This window comes from Mirounga angustirostris, unplaced genomic scaffold, assembly GCF_029215605.1.
Source record: "Mirounga angustirostris isolate CCGP_5_RB_7025 unplaced genomic scaffold, mMirAng1.0.hap1 SCAF_6, whole genome shotgun sequence".
NCBI lineage: Eukaryota > Metazoa > Chordata > Mammalia > Carnivora > Phocidae > Mirounga > Mirounga angustirostris.
In genome coordinates, this window is record NW_026991714.1 from 85,899,629 (window position 1) to 85,919,685 (window position 20,057).

The 20,057-nt window shown below is 50.3% G+C and overlaps 1 protein-coding gene across 1 annotated transcript; it reads left to right on the forward strand.

Annotated features, from left to right (window-relative positions):
- The first annotated feature begins 835 nt into the window (after positions 1–835).
- Positions 836–20,031, forward strand: FAM89A (family with sequence similarity 89 member A). The gene is made up of 2 exons (XM_045877837.3): positions 836–1,178; positions 18,779–20,031. The coding sequence occupies exons 1-2, from the start codon at positions 894–896 to the stop codon at positions 19,040–19,042; spliced, it is 549 nt and encodes a 182-aa protein (XP_045733793.1). The 5' UTR covers positions 836–893; the 3' UTR covers positions 19,043–20,031.
- The last annotated feature ends 26 nt before the right edge of the window (positions 20,032–20,057 follow it).

Genomic DNA, 20,057 nt, shown 5'->3' on the forward strand with positions numbered 1-20,057 from the left:
GGCTCTTCTTGGCTGCTGTCGGTAGGGCTGGACATTGTCACTGACTGAGGCCAGCCTGCCCCGGAGGGAGTAAGTGACTTGCACAGGTCTGGGTGTCCCAACCCTCCCGGCGGCGAGCTGAGTGGAACGAGAGGCGGTCGGGACTCAGCCCTCGGGGAGAGGCGGGGGTCCTGCGGCCAGAGCCCGGCCTCCCCCACCTCGGCCAGATGGGCCCTGGTTTCCGGGGACGGAGACAGCCGGCGGGATCGCCAGCACTGCCCTCCTCTCCGACGTCCCACCCGCCCCGAGCGGCCGCCTTTGTCCCGCACCCTCTCACCAGCCGTCCGTCGGGTTGCATCCGACACGGGGGCTCCCTCGGTAATTACCAGCAGCTTTGGCGGCTGGTGGGAAGCCCACCTCGCGGGCAGTGGGGCAGCCGGGCCAGGGCGTTCCGGGAGGACTGTGGGCAGGTGAGGGGGGAGTCCCGGGAGGGGCCGGAGGTGAGCTAGGGCGCCGGGAAGGGTGCAGGGGTGGAGGTGGGGCGGGGGCACGGGGGAGGGGCTGGAGGTGAGCCCTCCAGGGAGGGGGACAGGGGGGCGAACGGGGTGGGGGCGGGGCGGGAGGTAAGGGGGCGGGGTTGGAGGCGTGCCGGGACGCGAGGGCCGGCACAGGGGCAGGGGGCCTGGGGGCTCATGGGCGGGACTGGAGGTGAGCCGGGGGCGGGGGCGGGGGCTGCCGTGGGGGGGCCGGCCGGAGGGGGCCGGGCGCGGGGCGGGGAATGCAGGGCGGGGGCGGGGCTCTGGGGAGGGGAAGTGGGTGGGGCGCCGCCGGGAAAGGGGCGGGCCGGGAGAGTCTTGGGGCCGGGGCAGCGGCGGCGGCGGCGGCGGGGCAGGCGCGTGGCCGGGTCCGGCGCGATGAGCGGGGCCAGAGCGGCGCCGGGGGTGGCGGACGCGGTCCGAGGGCTGCGGGTGGACGGGCTGCCCCCGCTGCCCAAGAGCCTGAGCGGGCTGCTGCACTCGGCGTCGGGCGGCGGCGCGTCGGGGGGCTGGCGGCACCTGGAGCGGCTGTACGCGCAGAAGTCGCGCATCCAGGACGAGCTGAGCCGCGGGGGCGCGAGCGGCGGCGGGGCCCGGGCCGCGGGGCTGCCCGCCAAGCCTCCCAACCTGGACGCCGCGCTGGCCCTGCTCCGCAAGGAGATGGTAAGGGGAGCTCCGCGGGCGGGGGCGGGGGGTGTTCCTCCGTCCGGGCTCGCCGTCCCGGGAAAGTTCGCCGGGACCCGCGCTCTGTCCGGAAGTCCCCGCGCCCACCCGCCCCTTTCTGGCTCTTTTGCCCCAGGCGCCAGCGCCGAGAGAGGGGCGCTGTCCTCTCAGCAGCCCCCTTTTACTAGTCCTCTCTGTCCACGGTGGGACCCTCACCCGGGGAGGCTTCCCACTGAAAAGGCCGTTTTCGGAGCCCGGGCGCCCCAAGTCCGGCCCCAGCTGGCTCGGAAACGGGCGGCGGGAGGCGCGGCGTGGGGCTCACTCGTGGCCTCGCGGCGGGCGCGGCTTGGTCACCCCTCTCCGGAGTGAAACAGACCTCCCGGGTCGGGGAAAGGCTTTCACTGCGGCGGCGGGGTTTAGACCTGTGCGCGATTGTATTTTTCTGCCTTGGAGAGGACAGTTTTTGTCCGCGCGAGTGTAGACAGCAGATTGGAGCGGCCCTCGCCCCCTCCCCCGCGCCCCAGGCGGCTCGTGCAGAATCCGATTACTGCGGGATGGCTTCGGCCCCAGATGGCTGTGAAGGCGAACGCTCGGCCCCTCCCCTCTCAGCGCGGTGGGGCCGAGCCCCCAAGCCCGCTTGAGAAGAATGGAGGGGGTGCGCTCCCCGTCTGGGTGAAGCCCGTGTGGGTTCTAAGGGCTGTGTCTGCGCGCCAGACAATGGGGCTTAGCCCTTGGGAAGTACATTTGATGTGTGTGGACCGGGAGACGCGATTTCAGGTGACGCCAAAAGCAGGGCAAGGGCAGGGATTTAGGTGGCATTGAGCCTTTCTCCAGCTTTCGCCTCCAGGCTTAGGCCAGGCTAGCTGGTAACTGGAAAACTTCCTCCTTTCTATGCTCTCGCTGGCCCCTGATCACCTACCCCTGGCCACCCGCTCTCTTGGAATCTGCCCCTTCTTTTCTCTTAGTGCAGGTTCTAAGTACAGGTAAAAACTTTACTAAGGAAATCTAATCTATGAAAGCTGCTTTTTCCCCCAAGAATAAATTTGCCAAGAAGCTTATCACAAAAACCCTTTAAATATGCATCTAGTACTTTAAGATATTGTTTAGAAACATTCGATTTATGCCTCCTTGTTTTTTCAGGAGCATATCCATTCTGAAAAGTAAGACTTAATTAAATCTAGGAAAGCAGCCTTAAATTGACATTTTTTAATCAATTAGGTATTGTCTTCCCACTCTGTAGCTGGCATTGAAAATTGTGATTTCCAATCCTCTCTGAATAGATTTTCTAAGCTTCTTACAGAATGACTTAAATTCCAAGACAACCGTTTTTATTTATTAATAAACATTAATCGACACCAGCATTGCACAGCTAGCGAGCTGTATTTTAATTAGATAAACCTACACCTAGTATGTTTATGGTCTGAAGTTAGATGTAGCCTAAGTATGGGAGTGAAATGGGAAGGCTCTTCCTGGGTTAAGTCCCATACTGGAGGAGACAGGAAACCCTCAGGGCCACTCCTATTGTGAAACTCTGGTTTATAACGTGCTCCGGTGGCTTGGAAGTCAGTGTGCCATTCCCGAAAGTATTTTTCCAGGTCCCTCCTGGTGCAACTGCAGAACAGCCACAACCTTACAATTATGCCTTGGACCAGAGCGCTCTCTAAGCCTAACTGTTTGCAGCACAAGGAAAATAAACAGCCATCTTTGGTCCGCCTGATATTTAGCTGCAAGAAAGATAAGGAAGATACGGCTACAGGCCTTGACAGGTCCTTTCACAGAATGCCACAAGGTCTTTTTAAAAGTGCTCTAGGTCTGTTGGCTTTAAGAGATTTACTAACCTGGGGCGGCAGGGTCTGAGTGGTAACCTAAGCTGAGTTCATTCCTGAATTATCTGTGGAATAGTTTGTGTTGATCTATTTAATTGGAAGGCCTGAGGTCAAATCCGTGTCGAGGGACATACTAGCAGTCGTGGCAGAATGTGATTAATCCCTTTTTGAAAAAGTCCTGTGCAATCACAGATTAATGTGATTAATCTTTTATTATTATTTTTTTAAGTCCTGTGCAAGCAGTGGTGGTGTGGGAAGGCCTCTGAAGGCAACAGAATTTTCTTTCTTTTTTTTTTTTTTCTTTTTTGCGGGAAAGGAGCAGCAAAGCTGGAATAAGGCAATAGCACCAATGTGATAACAGGCCGTAGAAAGAGCGGGAAGTGGGAGATGCCAGATGTATGCTTGGAGAAGGGGAACGCCTCCAGTGCGGTGGGGGCCCGTGAGTGGGAAACAGGAATCCGATGGGGGACACTGCTCTGATGCAGAAAGTGCAGGAATTGCCAGTTAACTATTCGAGGCTGGGAGGTGACTTCAGCATTTTTATGGAAAGTGCGGCTAAGCAAAACAATTAAAAATTACTCACAGTCCAAGCACCTAGAGATCATCACTGTTAATAGTTAGGGAAATCTCCTGTGTAGGCACAATGTGAATGCTTTATATACGTCATAACTTCTCCGTGAGATGGATACTCAACGTCTATTTTATTTATTTATCTATTTATGTATCTGTTGGAGTATAGTTTTAGTATATGTGCTGCCGAAGCGAGCACTGTTGGAGTATAGTTGACACAGGATGTTGCATTAGTTTCAGGCGTGCAACATAGTGACTCAAGTCTGTTTGTTAAAGGTGTGCTCATCACAGGTGTAGGTCCCATCTGTCACCACACAAGGCTATTACAATACCATTGACTATATTCTCTATGCTGTACTTTTCATCCCTGTGACTTACTCATTCCAGAACTGGAAGCCTGCACCTCCCATTCCCTTTTGCCCATTTTGCTCATCCTCCCTAACCCCGTCTCCTCTGGCAACCATCAGTATGGTCTCTGTTATTTATGGGTCTGTTTCTGCTTTTTGTTTGTTTGCTCATTTGTTTTGCTTTTTAGATTCCACATGTAAGTGAAATCATATGGTATTTGTCTTTCTCTGACTTATTTCACTTAGCATAATACCCTCTAGGTCCGTCCTGTTTTATATATTTTTAAAAAAATCACTCAGAATTTAACTCCCCTACAATCACATGTTCAACCAGATGTGTACCAAAGCCCTGTGTGTGTGTGTGTGTGTGTATTTAAGATTTTTTATTTATTTATTTGAGACAGAGCACAAGCATGGGGAGCGGCAGAGGGAAAAGGGAGAAGCAGACTTCTCCCGGGGAGCCTGATGCAAGGCTCAATCCCAGGACTCTGGGATCATGACCTCAGCTACCCAGGTGCCCCCCCAAAGCCCTGTGTGAATCATTGCATTGTGTGCATTCACACTAACACAGATACACACGGATCACATTATGCATCCTTATTTGCTTTTTGGGGGACACATAGTGCCAAGGTTTTCCTAGTCAGTACACATTATACTGAGTGCAGTAACTGGTATGCCGTTGTGCGACACGGTAATGACCTTGCAAAGCCATCAGTGGGAAGGGGAGCTTCATTGCAGCAATGGCGGAGTCCAGAGGAGTGGCTCCTTGGGGGAACGGTGGTTGGCCGTTACATCAATGGAGGAGTATGTCACACATTTAAGAATGAGGAGCTGGAGGCTGGCAAAGAGACTTGGGCCTGGTGATACGCACTTGAGGGGTGGTGAGGGTGGAACCTGGGGCGGTCGGCATCCGGGCCTTGTGAGGGCACAGGGTTCCGTCCCGTGATTGGTGGCGCTGTGCTCTGCTTGAGAATCGTGGTTTCCACTGCACCCCACGTTTCAGCACTTCACGCTCTAGGAACCCCTCTTCTGTGAAGCTTAGTGCTGCTGTGGGTCCCCAGCCCCTGCCCCAGTGGGCCCGTTTGGAAAGCCGTGAGGGTCACACGGATGGTTACTGCTCTCTAGACCAGAAGAGTGCTTTAAAGCAAGAGGCTGAGTTTGTGGGGTTTTTTTTAAACATCAGGTGATATTTTAAAATCTCACTCCACAGATGTTTAGGGGGTGTGCATTAGGTGTAAAGTGCTGTGGAGATAACAAGGATGAACGGGAACTCTCTAGCTCCTAAGGAGCTTCCACCTGCTGGTAGATGTGGTCATCTTTACAGCAGTGGGAGTGCTGTGGTTCAGACCTGGTCTCAGTTTTCTCGACTGGAGTCTCTGTATTAGTAATCGTAACTCAGTCTGAAGTGGCTCTTGCAAAAGGAGAATCTTGAAGGGCCGGACATGCAGAGACAGGCTAGAACCAGGGCTGACGGGGCCCCCAGAAAGTCCACTGTAGTCTTCTCTCTCCCCCACCATTTTGTTTTCCTACTTTTTTGCACCGTAGCTGCTAACCGGGTCCATGCTCAGGTTTGGCCATGCTTCTTAGTTCCAGTTTGTAAATACTGTGTGGATGGACGCCGGTGGGCCCAGCTTGGGTTGTCTGGCCAGTCTGGTCCAGCTAGTAGTGACTGAGGACAGGACTGCATTTAACCGAGCTACTGTGACCATGTGGATGGGGTGGGTGTGGGGGTGCTGGGGATTCCTGCAAAGAAAGGCCAGCTTGCAGATACAGAGCAAGGGGCTGCTGGACAGCCAAACTATTAGATACACAGACCTCTTCCTACGTAAAAATACTTTGCCCTGAGGGGCCCCACAGTTTGAAAGTTTCTTATCTGCTAAGCTGACAAAGTCACCTTTGCTCAGGAGACCTCAGTTGGCATTTCAAATCCTTGCACATGACTGAAGCATCAGGGACCCCTGACACATGCGTTCCTTGAAGTTTGTACATAGACCACCCGCCCAGCAGCTCTGTGACATTAGCTCATCCAGCTTGGATACCCCAAAGAGTCACGAAAGCACAGACAGAAGATCCTCAGATATTGGGGAGAGGGCAGCATCCCTGGGGGCTCTTCGGTTTTGCCTCTCAAACCAGCAGGGGCAAGTTCTAGTAGCTTTGACTTGGAACCCCCCCCTTTTTTTTTTCTTAGAACTGTCAAGTAGTGGGGCACCTGGGTGACTCCGTGGGTTGAATGGCCGACTCTTGATTTCGGCTCAGGTCATGATCTCAGGGTTGTGAGATAAAGCCCAGCATCGGGCCTGCTTGAGATTCTCTTTCTCTCTCTGGCCCTGCCCCCTTCTCTCAAATGAATAAATAAAATCTTAAAAATAAAAAAAAGTAGTTATTTTGGTCACCAACCCATGCATGAGTGGGAAATCATCCACATGGAACTTTTGAGTTCCTGAGCTGCAATGGTTTAGGGGAAGAATTTAACCTGATTAAATAAAGCTTGATTTCTGAGACCAGCAACGCTCTCTTCCCTGCATTTTTGTTGAGAGAACAACTAAATGTGCGACGAGTTTGTGCAGTGAACTGTATTCCAGGACACATGCATTAGCTTGAATAGCCCACATCCCAGTGGATTTCAGTTCTTACCCTGCGTGTGAAACCAGTGTCTTAGCAAGGGGATTTTAGTCTTTAAAAGGTTTTATGGTAAAGGTCCAATCCCAAGTCAGGCCTACGAAATGCCATCCGGAACAAAAACATTAGCAACCAATATAGCACTCTTGATTGATGTTGATCACAGGAGACTGGGAATGTCTGGTGGCCTTTAACACTGTCTTTTTGTTTTCACTGGTCTTAACACCAGCGTGGTTTACTGTTTCCCCAAAGGATAGACCACCAGCCCCAGAATCCCCTAGGCTGCTTACTGAAATGCTGGTTCCTGGGCCTCATGCCAGCAGTATCTGAATCTAGGAGAAGGCAGAATCTGCATTTTTAACAAGCCCTTTAAGAACTGGGCCGCCTGGGTGGCTCAGATGGTTAAGCGTCTGCCTTCGGCTCAGGTCATGGTCCCAGGGTCCTGGGATCGAGCCCCACATTGGGCTCCCTGCTCAGCGGGGGGCCTGCTTCTCCCCCTCCCTCTGCTTCTCTCCCGGCTCATATTCTCTCTCTCTCTGTATCTCTGTGTCTCGAATGAATACATTAAAAAAAAAAATTCTTTAAAAAAAAAAACTGGGCAGCTCCTGAACCAGGCATCAAGAGCTTGAATTCTGTTATTAGATTACGTGATATAATTTAGGCAAGCACTTCACTATTTTCAGCTATAGATCCCCTATGGGGAAAAAGAGAATTAAATGCCACAAAGGCTCCTTTTGGTTTTGTTTCTAAAGATTTTATTTATTTATTTGAGAGAGGCAAAGAGGACACGCGAGAGAGCATGAGTGGAGGGCAGGCAGAGGGAGAAGCTCCCGCTGATCAGGGAGCCCAATGCGGGGCTCGATCCCAGCACCCGGGGATCATGACCTGAGCTGAAGGCAGACGCTTAACTGACTGAGCCACCCAGGCGCCCCTGGTTTCATTCACTTTTGATGTTACCTCTAAGTGAGGTTATATTTATAGTCCCAAGATTTGAAGATAGAGGATTGAAAGATACTTTTTCATACCACCTTATCTACTACTGCCCCGACCTGTAGAGACTGTAAATGAATATTTTTCCTAACTTAACAAGTATCTTGCAAGAAGCAACATCCTCTGCTTTTCCCCCACTTGTGGTTAAAGGCCTTCCTCTGTTGCATGTGAATGTGAAAGTGCCCCAGTTGTTGGCACTTTGGGCACCTCTTCACTGCCAGAGGACCTCCACCGAACAAGTGGACCAAGCCCGAGCATTTCTGCATCTCCCTGGGCCAGCATTGCTGTAGATCTTTGAGGCGGCATGGGCAGCGAAGTTCAGGGAGGGCTCAGAATGAGGACAGTGGCCCTGCCACCAAGCAGCGGTTGGAGGCTTTGCAGTTTTGCTTCTAGAATGCCCACCTGAACGCCACAGAGACTTCAGACCTCAGTTGGAAAAGCTAGTTTTCACGATCCTGGGTATGAAAACCTACGGATGGGCCACAGACTCCACCAACAGGAAACCAGCCGTGAGACTGGCTGGGTGAGATATTTGCCCCCAATTAGCCAGTGTCATTCTCCAGAGCCCAGACCTTCTATTCATCTCATTAGTTGCCCACAGGCTCCAGATGTTTCCAAGTGATAAGTAGGCAGGGCGCGTAAAGGTGGTTCTTTTCTTTCCTGTTGCTCCTTCCCTGATGGACCCTTAACCCGGAGATGTACATCCTCCTCCAGGAACTTTGGAGACAGACAAACCCTTAGGCTTCCTTGTGGTGCTGCAGAAACTCATTAAGGCCTGTGGCCTTTTCTGTCTTTATGAGCGCTTTTTGCTCACTGCCCTGATTGGCCCTAAGAGCATTGGGCTGGCCTACTTTTGAGGGTGTAGAATCCCGTCTGCAAGGATTCTGGGAGGAGGCGCTGCCCTTGACTGCAGAGGGTACGGGGAGAAGGGAGAGCCTCTGTCCTCTGACTAGTGCTCTCCCCAGGATGGGCAGCCTCTGGGGGCCTGTTACAGCCTGGAGAAGCTGGGCTGAGGAGGATTACTGCGGTACATTTGGAGACCAGAGACCATGGAAAGAGGCTGCCTGGTGTGTTCTTATGTTGCCGACTGCCCTTAGAATTAGAGAGAAGATAGCCAAGTTCACTGCAGTTAAAAGAGAAATGGCAAGGTGTTTAACAACCCTATGCGAAGGAAAACAGTAAGGTATCATGTTTTATCTAAAACACCAGCAGAGATCGAAAAGAATGACCATCACAATGGTGAGGGTTTGGGGAAATAGACACCATAAAAACAGAGTTTCTTGTGCTTTTTATGTCAGGTCTGCAAAACACCAGCTGCTGATAGGAGGTTTTCTATAATTGTCCTAGAACTTGGTTTTCTGATTTTTCACTTCAGATTTTCTCCCCTAACCGCATCTCCTCTTGCAGAGGGGGAGTTTCAGTTAATTGAATATCACTCAAGAAAATGACAAAACACAAACTAACCTTCAAATGTGTGTTGTGTTCCAATGTGTTGTTGGCCAGTGATGTTTTTCCCTCCAGTCCCACCTAATTTCAGCATCAGCGTATCCATGTCCGTGCTCATTATCTTGAGTAATGAGGTTTTAGGCTTTGATATAAATCCCTGATGAATGATGGTCTGTTGTTCGCAGCCCCAGGGCTGGGGAGGGATTGGAAGGAAAGCATCCTTTTCCCTTCTCCCCTTCTGCAATTTCATTTTTATAATTTTATCTTATAGTCACACAGTGAATAATAATACTTGTACACAGATGGGTATTACAGTGATATATAATCATATAATATAAAATAGTGATGGAATACTATACAGTCATTGAAAAGAATGGTAACTATGCAAACAGATGTTCATAGTATTAAAAAGTTACAAAACAGTGTATGTTTACATTTGTATATGTGGTAACTAGCTAAAAAACAACTTGCATAAGCATAGTGTCTTGAGGGATGTATACTAAACTGCTAAAAATGGGTATCTTAATTTTTTTTAATGTGTATATATTTTAAGATTTTGTTTATTCTAGAGAGAGAGAGAATGGGGGCGGGGGGGGAGGACAGGAGCAGAGGGAGAGGGACAAGCAGACTCCACACTGAGCATGGAGCCCAGCACGGGGCTCGATCTCAGGACCCTGAGATCATGACCTGAGCTGAAGGCAGACGCTTAACGGACTGAGTCACCCAGGTGCCCCTAAACATGAGTATCTTTAAAACAGCAGTTCTTTTTTTTTTTTTTTTAAAGATTTTATTTATTCATTCATGAGAGACAGAGAGAGAGAGAGAGGCAGAGGGAGAAGCAGGCTCCCAAGGAGCAGAGAGCCCGATGCGGGACTCGATCCCAGGACCCTGGGATCATGACCTGAGCCGAAGGCAGACGCTTAACCATCTGAGCCACCCAGGCGCCCTAAAACAGCAGTTCTTAAAGTGTGGTCTGGAGACATTCTCGGGGTCCATTGTTATGTGGTGGTCATATTGATAAATGTGATGTTTTAAAATACTACCTAAGGAAATGGATCAACACTTGGAAGATCTGCATAATTCAGTTGAGTCAGTTTTTCACATTTTTTTGTAGAACCAATGCTTGCTGTTACAAAATCACGCATGGTTAAAAGATCCACCCAAAGTGCAAGACTAATGGATTTTAATATAACAGTTTGAAAAGTTCATTGGCATAGTTTCAAATTCTACACGGTGGCCAACTAAAGGGTAGGGTCAAAAAAGAATACCCAGTTTTCTAAAAGGCTAGGACATATCCGTTTGAGGCCAGATTTTCTTCATTTACTTCAACCAAAACAACCTGACACAAAGGATCAAATGTAGGAGATAAGCCAGACATTAAAAAGATTTACAAAATGGTAAAAAAAAAAAAAAATTTACAAAATGGCATTGTTTATAAAAATGTCATGTTAGCATGTAATGGGTGGGTGTACTATTTATGTTTAAGTGGATCACCTTAAACTTTAATAAGCTTCTCAGTTTTGACTTCTAATAAGGTAAATGTTGATAGGTATAACCCACATAACAAGAGCTTGTAGGGACCCTCCAGAGTTTTTAAGAATATAAGGAGGTCCCAAGACTAAAACATATGAAGATAGCTGCTTTAGACCATGGAATTTGGGAAGGATGGTTTACATAATTATGAACCACTGACATTCTAATATAATAAGAACGTTTTATTTGTATAATGGGAAAAAAGTAAAAGAATGAGCAAAGCCATTACTTAAAAGAAAATGGTCGATTGCTTTTCTTCAGCTCAGCCTAGAGCAGCGCAAGAGGAAACAGGCTTCATTGGTGCCAGTTATTAGTTGGGGTGAGAGAGAAACAAGCATGTCCGAGGAGACGTTGCAGAATGGGCTCTGTCAGCGTGGATGTCCTCAGCTGTCAGCAGAAAAACACCACCGAAACTGGAGAGGGTGTACGGGCGAGTGCAGAGCTGCGCGAGCTTTGGGTGTGGCTTAATCTGGGGTGGGGGAAGTGGTGGGCCATGCAGCTTGTGTTCTGTCTGATTCACCGCGGCTCTGGAGAGTCTGGTCCTCAGCCCGTGGGCCCAGAGTATTCACAGGGGATAAAGCAGACCAAATAGCACGAATGCTTTTCCACCCAGGAGGGGAGAGTACAGTGCAAGAGCCACGTGATGGATCGGAAGCTCGCTTAGTGAGCACAGAATGACAGGCCAGGAGCTTCGAGGTCCTTCAGGGGTATTTCAAGTCGGGCTTGAGTAGCCGAGTTCATAGCCCCTTCCCTACTGATCAACACCCAAGGAGCCTTTCTCTTGGGCTTTCAAAGATTTTATTTATTTATTTATTTATTTGAGAGAGAGAGAATGAGAGACAGCATGAGAGGGAAGAGGGCAGAGGGAGAAGCAGACCCCCTGCTGAGCAGGGAGCCCGATGTGGGACTCGATCCCAGGACTCCAGGATCATGACCTGAGCCGAAAGCAGTCGCTTAACCGACTGAGCCACCCAGGCGCCCATCTCTTGGGCTTTCCTTTGCAAAACAGTATGCAGGTCAGTGTCCTTCTGTTATCACATCCTTTATTCAGAAATCAGGTTATGATCCATTAGGTCACTGCTTTATTACATTCCCGCCCCGCAGATACATCCTGGACACCTTGATTAGATTTGGGGCATTTCCCAGGTCCGTTCTAAAATAAACTCACGAGCCATCTGTATATGCTTAGTCACTCACTAACATTTGAAAAAGATAACTTTGAAGTGGTCTCGTTGTAAGTTAGTGCCCATTCATGGTAGAAAATCCAGAAAATTCAGAAAAGCCGAAAATAAAAGTCCCCTGTGACGTTAGCAGCTTGCCACACACCACAGCAGACGTTGTGTCATCTCCTTGCCCGGGTCAGCCGCACAGACAGGACAGGCTGATGGTCAGAGAGGGGGGCTGGAGTGTGGTGTGCCTATGCCGCTCCCTGCCCCCCACTGTAGGCCCTCCGTCAAGGGCCTTCATCCTTCAGAGTCCCAACTTCCTATTCATAACAGAATCAACACCTACCTCTCAGAGCAAGGATGGGGATTTCGTATTTGTGTCCAGCTGAGATTTTCTTCTCCAGTCAATTCCTAGAAATGAACCTAGGCACCTGGGTGGCATAGTCTGTTGGGCACTGGACTCTGGGTTTTGGCTCAGGTCCTGATCTCAGGGTTGTGAGATCGAGCCCCCTGTGGGGTGCCACGCTCAGTGTGGAGTCTACTTGGGACTCTCTCCCTCCCTCTGCCCCTCCCTCCCCGCAAATAAATAAATAAATAAAATCCTTTTAAAAAAGAAATGAACAGCTGGTTAAAAGTTGCGGCCTATTTTAAGGCTTTTGATAGACCTTGCCAAGCAGTCCTCCCCAGTGTGCCTACATGATACGATTTTTTATTACTACTGGTTTTTACAGTTAAGAGTATCATGCTCGTTGAGAAAAAAATTAAGCAGTATAGAAGGCTGTAAATACCGATCCCACTTTCTAGAAGTAAGTTCTGCTACCAGACCTTTTCTCCTCCCACCAGAAGCTTGCACACCTGTGTGTGTATACATATAAAGGGAGTTCCTGCTAACATACTGTTGGTAACCTGAGCTTTTGTGCAAGGCACGTGGGTCACTTCTACTCCAGTACATACCCAGCTGCTCATCCTTTGAAATGACCGCCTAGTTTTTATTGTATGACTATACCCTATTTTTTTAAACCACGTTCCTTCCACTTTATGTTTCAGTGTAAACTTTCATACAACAAACTTTTTCTGCATCTGTCCCCATATTTGGGGACACCCCCCCAACTCCCATACTACAGCTCATGATTCTGTAGCTTCACTTGGAATCTATACATCCCTCCCACCCAGTGTGAGGTGGGGTATTTATCATCTTCGGTTGAGGAATGCAGTGGTAGGGAGATAGATGGTCTAGTGTGGGGGTGGGTGTCATTTCAGAGCAGACCCCAGCATGACTTCCTGATCTAACCCATCCCCACACCTTGCCCTGCTTCTCCCCAGCTCAGCCCACAGGCTCGGCAGGGGGTCTTGGAACAAGGCGCAAATAAGACCATTTCTTCTGATGTCTGTTCTGTTTTCTACTCATTGCTGTATTTTAGAAGAAGTTGGCTTTTGTTTATGTCTCCTAAATGTACTAGGGAATTACACCAACTCATTTTTAGTTTCATTAATAAAAACAGACTACTTTTCGTAAATACAACTTACTTCTTAAAAATATCCTAAAGTTTTTCGTGATGCTTGGTTTTGACCCAACAAAAGTTTCCTTTTAAAAAGTTCCTTCCATCTTCTAAGCCTTGTATCCGAATGGTCATGTGTCTGTTGTGATTTTTTGAAAGTTTGGAAGAACTCTCTCCCCCACGGCACCCTCCAAAGATAGTCAGAAACGTAATGACCCAAAACCCAGCTGGGAGCCACCAGCCTGTCTGAGGTGTATTCATGTGGCCAGTCCATTGTGCGTTTTTGAGACAATTTCGAGGACGATTCAGGATTGTTTGGCCCCCTTGTTAGAGATGTTCTGGATTGGTGAGCCACCTGTGCGTGCAGCCGGAGGGGTGCAGGCGAGCTCTGTGCTCGGGAAAAGAGAAGAAAATGATCAGGAAGTTAAGCAGGAAGCCCAGACAGAGGAAGGAATGGCGTTAGCAGCTGAAAGCGGTGGAAACTTGTTGATTGTTCTTAATTGTCGTGAAGGTCTAGAATAAGGGCTACAAATTACAGGGTCTTTGAATTCTGTAATTTTCTTCAAGTATCTGAATTTTTAAAAATCTGCTTTCAAAAAAGAGCTGTATTTTCTGAATGCAGCTGTGAATTAGATCAGCTGTCCTTCAGGGACATGTGGGAACACATCACTAAGATGACAGGCTTCCCTTGTTTGGAGAATGGGGACAGTGCTGAGGGTTAGTGGGCTTGCAGAGGGCGTTCCCCACCCCCCAGTCCTTTTTTTCTGGAAGGACACGTTCCCATTTGTGGGTGATTTAATCATGTTCTGAAACAACTCTGCAATTTAATTCCCTGGCGTGGTCCCTCTCTCCCCTTCCCATATGCCCAGAGCCTCGGGTCTTCAGGGTTGAGAGACTGATTTCTGGGGCTGTCGTGAGTCCCTGTCCCAGCTGCGGAAAGCGTGACTCTAGAAAGAGCACTCAGGGAGCCAACTTGGGGTTGGATCTTCTGTCAAGCGGGAGGGAGGTGAGCCTTTTTTTGTCGATGTGGCAATAACCATGTGGTCTGGGGCTTTCTTCGGGGGCACAAGGGGGGTACTCTGGGCACAAAGGGCTGCCTGCCTTGTCAGCCTTGCCACCTCTGCGGCTACCTGCGGGGTGTAGTAAGGGGCTGTCTCGTCCCCACCCGACCCCACTGCCAGGCTGTTGCTGCTGCAGCCAGATGTCCTCTGGGAGGGCGTCTCTACTGAGAGGTGTTTGCACAGAGTCGGCCAATATCTGAGTGTCTACATTGCAAGGCTCTGTGCTAGGTGCTGGGGGATTCCAGAGGGAGAAGGGGCCACTGCATGTGGGCTTGTCCCGCATTCGAAGAAAGAAGACCCATGTGCTTACTAGCAGCAAAAGGTAGAGAATAACAGGGCAGGGGAGTGAGCAGCACCTGCGACGGAACCAGTCCAAGTCCAAAGAGTGGAGGAGAAGGTGGTGTTGGGCCAGGCGAGCAAGGAGAGTTTGACAGACAACGGTGGGGACAGGTCCAGAACAGTGTGCAGGAAGGGGCCTCCGGCCAACTGAGCCATGAGGTGCAGGTAGGGGAGAGGAGAGTCAGACTGGATTGTGGAATGCTGCCTAGGGATTTGCAGTTTGCCTCTAGAAAATTTAAGCACAAGTGTTGAAACAACCACAGCCGAGGGAGAGGCATCCGGGCTGGGAGCTGGGTTTGCGCCTCATGCCCTCCTCGCTAATTTGGAGGACTGCTGGTAAGTCAGATGAGCTTTGGCCCAGAGCCTGCAGAAGGCGCTGAGAAGCTGGGATGTGCGGAGTCATGTACCTGCACGCGTGTGTGCTTCAGTCCCTGGTCAATTAGCCTAAGCGCTTGGCGTCTGCTCAGGTGTGTGATAGGTGTGCGAGGGACCGAGCTGTCTTCCTAGGCGGGTCAGTTCTCTGTTTCTAGGCCAGCGTTCCACCTGAAGACAGGGCAGCTTTGTGAGTCATGGGTTGCTGCAATGCAGAGAGATCCAGAACACAATCCGACTCGAGGCCTGGAAGACCTTGGACATGGCACCTGAGGAGGAAAGCCCGGGACTGCGGGGCTTTGAGTAGGCATGTTCAGAGGACGTCAGCTGCTGAGAACCTGTCAGGGTTCTAGAGCCCTGCTGTCACCTGCACCCACTCCCAACCTGCCCAGAGGATGAAAGTCAGACCCGGTCCAGGAGCATGTTGCTCCCCGCCCCCCACTTCTGTTGTTTGCCCATTCTTCATTTCCAAGGGGGGAAATGGGCTTGGGATAGCCCAACCCTCCTGGTGTCAGAGTGACTCAGTAGAAATAGCTCCAGGGAGGGGCGCCTGGGTGGCTCAGTCGGTTGAGCATCTGCCTTCAACTCAGGTCCTGATTCCAGGGTCCTGGGATCAAGCCCCGCATTGGGCTCCCTGCTCGGTGGAGAGCCTGCTTCTCCCTCTACCTCTGTCTGCCGCTCTGTCTACTTGTGCTCTCTATCTCTGTTAAATAAATAAATAAATAAATATTTAAAAAAAAGAAAGAAAGAAAGAAATAGCTCCAGGATGTCAGATGAATCTTTTCTATGATTTTTTTTTTTTTTAATTCCTATGTAGTTAACATCCAATGTTGTATGAGTCTATGACTTTTTAAGCAAACACTACTGAGGCTCTGGGAGGGTGTGACTCTATTAAAGTTTACATTCCTTGTATTAAATCCCAGAACAGATAGGTAGGCGTGATCTTGCCAAGACGGAATCTTGCAGAATGGTTACTGAGTTCAGATCTGGACACTGGAGGAGCCGTGGGAAACAGGAGCCAGTCCAGGGGAAGGGACCCGGTGGTCAAAATGGGCCAGGAGGACGTCACGAAGAGTTGACAGACCTGAAGCTATTGGCTTCTACCCAGGGGGTAAGAGGTGTAGAGGCGGTGGAATGAAAATTACCTTCAAATATTTAGTTAGTTAATTATTATTATTATTTTTTAAAGATTTTATTTATTTATTTGACAGAGAGAGAGACAGTGAGTGAGAGAGGGAACACAAGCAGGGGGAGTGGGAGAGGGAGAAGCAGGTTTCTCACTGAGCAGGGAGCCCGATGCTGGGCTCGATCCCAGGACACTGGGATCATGACCTGAGCTGAAGGCAGACGCTTAACGACTGAGCCACCTAGGCGCCCCAGTTATTTAATTATTTTAAAGATCTTATTTATTTATTAGAGAAAGAGAGTGAGCAAGCATGAGGGGCGGAGGGAGAAGCAGACTCCCAGTGGAGGGGCCACGATCCAGGATCCTGGGATCACGACCTGAGCTGAAGGCAGACGCTTAACGACTGAGCCCCCCAGGCACCCCATACCTTCAAATATTTAAAAGGCGGCTAAGAGAGGAATTAGATGGGTGTGTATGCAGAACAGTTACACGTAGCATCAAGGGCCCTAGAACCTACAGGCTGGGAGATTTTGACTTTGTGTGGAGAAGCATTATGTCCACTTGGAAATGAATGAACTGGTGTAGAAGAGTTTTAGGGTTTGAAGGTGAGACCTTTGAGGTCCTTTCCTATTCGAGAGTCTACAGGGTCCACCCTGGTGCTCAGGAAGCAGGTTTGCTGGCTAATTTTCATCTGGCTTGACTGCACTGGCAGCTTTTTCCCATAGGTGGTTGGGTGGTTCGTGCTCAGTGTTCACGACTGAGTTGGGGCAGGAGGAACACGGCGCCCCGGGGGCCCCTGGTGTTTGCAGGAACCCTACTGCCTGGTAAGCCCCATACCGGCCATTCCTTTCCAGGTTGAGATTCTGCAGGCTGGCAGAGTGGAGGCAATCAGGAAATTAATAACCACAATGGCAGCTGTTACTCTTTTCAGGAGTTGAACAGGATGTCCACGGTCTCACACTAGCACATGGCAGAGCCAGCCTGTGAACCCAAGCAGGCAGACTCCGGAGCCTGAACTCGTTACTCCATGCTCTTCTGCCCGGCTGGCCTGGAAGTCAGCGCTTACAAGAGAATGTATATAAGGGACCCAGGAAAGACAGGTATTTGTGTCAAGAACACTGGGTTCTGCACTGGAACTGGATGTCAGCATTGTCTGGGTAGTTTTTCCAGCACAGAGTCAGTAACCCACTTTTCTACTTGACAACAGGCACGCAACCAATCAGGACGAGGAGTGATGGCGTCTGACCCATCTGTGGCAAGTCTGAGCGTCTCTTGGTTTGCCCATGGCTTTACCTAGTCAAGGTGTACTTTTGAGAATAGGATGCCATTGAGCTGGTCTGCCCTCTCAGATCTGTATCCTGAAGTCTTCCCTGAATGTCGTGGCGAAATATGCTAAGTCGGTGGGACCTGGTTCTGTTTTGATGGTCTGTTTAGCTGTGGTAGAGAGAGCCACTGTCTGCTTGGCAATTTAGCGTGGTTGAGGGGTGTGAAGAATAACTTGGCATTTAACACCTGTCTTGTCATGAGATGAACGCTGCTTTCTCGACCCCAGCTTCCCTTGTGTGGAAGTCTCATGTGGCAGGTCTCATCGCTGGATAATTATAAAAACTGTAGATCTTCTCTTTCTCTGTGTTTTCTGCGTGCACGTTCCCATGCTTTAGCCCTGGACTTGCTATACAGGAGGCATTTGATTACTGCTTATGAAAATGGATGGATATCTCATAGAATCCTCCCAGTAGCCCCATAAGAGAAATTATTAGTCCCTTTTGTCATCAGCCAAGGCATAGAGATGATACATGACTTGCTCAAGGGCCAAGATGCAGAAGGCAGGTCTCTTAGCCTCCAGTTTAGAGTTTCTCCCCTTGCCACTGGGAGGGAGTCTGCTGCCCCACGGCAGGGCTCAACAGCCCTGGGACCAGGGTCCCCACACCTGCCGAGCCAGAAGCCGCGGGGGTCACAAGACCCCCAGGTGATTCTCACGTGTGTGAAAATGTCAGGTGCACTAGTCTAGGCTGCATTTCCTAGCGGATGAACCCTTCTCTCTTTGGGATTGATGGAAACAATGCACTTCCTGTGCCGATTTTGCTCTTTCCCGTGGGACGGGCCATGGGAAGAGGGGAACTTGAAGATAAATATGTGACTTTGCAATGTTCTTTGTTCCCCCACCACTGGTGAAAGTAGTTCCCCGGAGACTCTCTGGACTCATTCAATCGCGCCCCCAAGTCTTACTAGACTTACTCAATTGCTTGCTCTGGGGGTGATCCCCCCAATCATCTTTGGGTACGACTGACTTTGTCCGGGGGGAGAGGGAGTCTGAACACCACTCATGGGAGCCCGGGGGCCGAGCTGCCTAGAGGGTGGGTGCTCCAGGGGGCGGTGTGTGACACCGATCAGTGAGCTGCTGTCGTTGGCGAGGGGACTCTGTTGTCCCAGGGCGTGCCTGAGTGCCAGGGTAAATTCCGCAGGCGGGGGCCCGCCACCCCGCAGATGTGATCCTTCCCTGCCACGCTGAGTCATGTCTGAGGTGTGCGCATCCCACAATTAAGGTTTTCTCAAAATTGGAAATCCAGAGCATTCAAGTGATGCTCGGAGTCGTTCCCTGTATGGGAAGAATGTGCTGGCTTGAGCCGGTTGCTGGCTGAGGGTTCAACTAACATTAAACTCGAGTGCTGACTTCTTGTTTACCCCCCCACCCCTTCCCTCAAGGTTGGCCTCCGCCAGCTGGACATGTCCTTGCTCTGCCAGCTCTACAGCCTCTACGAGTCCATTCAGGAGTATAAGGGAGCGTGCCAGGCGGCGTCCAGCCCGGACTGCACTTACGCTCTGGAGAACGGCTTCTTCGACGAGGAGGAGGAATATTTCCAGGAGCACAGCTCCCTCCACGATGGGGCAGGACGGGGCCCCCCGAGGGACCTGTCGCGGCCTGTCTCCTCGCTCTCCGGCAGCGACTGGATTCTGGAGTCCATCTAGAAAGGGATCTCGGCGCAGAGGCCGCTGCTGCTCCCAGACCCGCCGTCAGCCTCAGCTTCTCCTCCCCAAGAAGGCTCCTCTGCTCCTCCATCGCGGGCAGTCCCCGGGCGCGAGCCGCCAGGGCTGCCGGTTCAACTTGGAGGACATGCGTGGCAGTCTGTGGCGACGGCTGGAGTGTCTGCCTAGGTGGCCTCGAGGTGCTCGGCGACGTGCTTGGCACCGCGGTACAGAGACACTCCTGCGCACGAGTCCTGTCCATGCTGGGAACCTAATGGGACGATCCTGGGGGAAGACCCTCCCGGGCATTTCACCCCAGACGACTTTTACTAGTTACTTCCTTGCAGGTGGTAGACGGTTTGCTACACTCTCTGTTGTAGGAATTGCCTCCAGATTGCAGGGTAGGAAAGCTAACATTTTGCAGACCCCCCCTTCCTTAATACATCAGCAGCCTTCCTTGCTTTCGTCTTGTGAGCGTTTAAGGCTCTTGGTTGGGCTTTCTTTGTAAGCTGCGTTACTCACTGTCCCCGTGACTCCGTGAACGCTTTGTACCAAAAAAGTAAACGTTTCGGGCCACACCAGTCAACTGCATTCTCTTCACCTGCTTGTGGCAGAGTGGAGAGAATCAGGAATGTAACAACCTCAATAGCAGCTGTTACTCTTTTCAGGAGTTGAACAGGATGTCCACGGTCTCACGCTAGTCAAAATTTGGATCCCTCTTTGTCTATCCGATGGAGGACGGAGGAAGAGAACACGGAGATGGGTTACATTGGCAAAAAGAAACAGGGGCAAGCTCCTGTTTTGTGTCATTCACTGTAAGATGGCAAACGGTCTTGTTCTGGAAAATTCTAAATGTAAACTAGGATATTAGAAAGCAATCCTGCCTCTTCCACTTGAAGTAATGATCACCTTAAGCCTTAATATATTTATTAAAATCTTTTATGAACGCTTTATACTTTGTAGGTTAAAAATGAGGATAAAATGCTAAACTCTCTGACTGTAGTTGTGTGTTATTTTG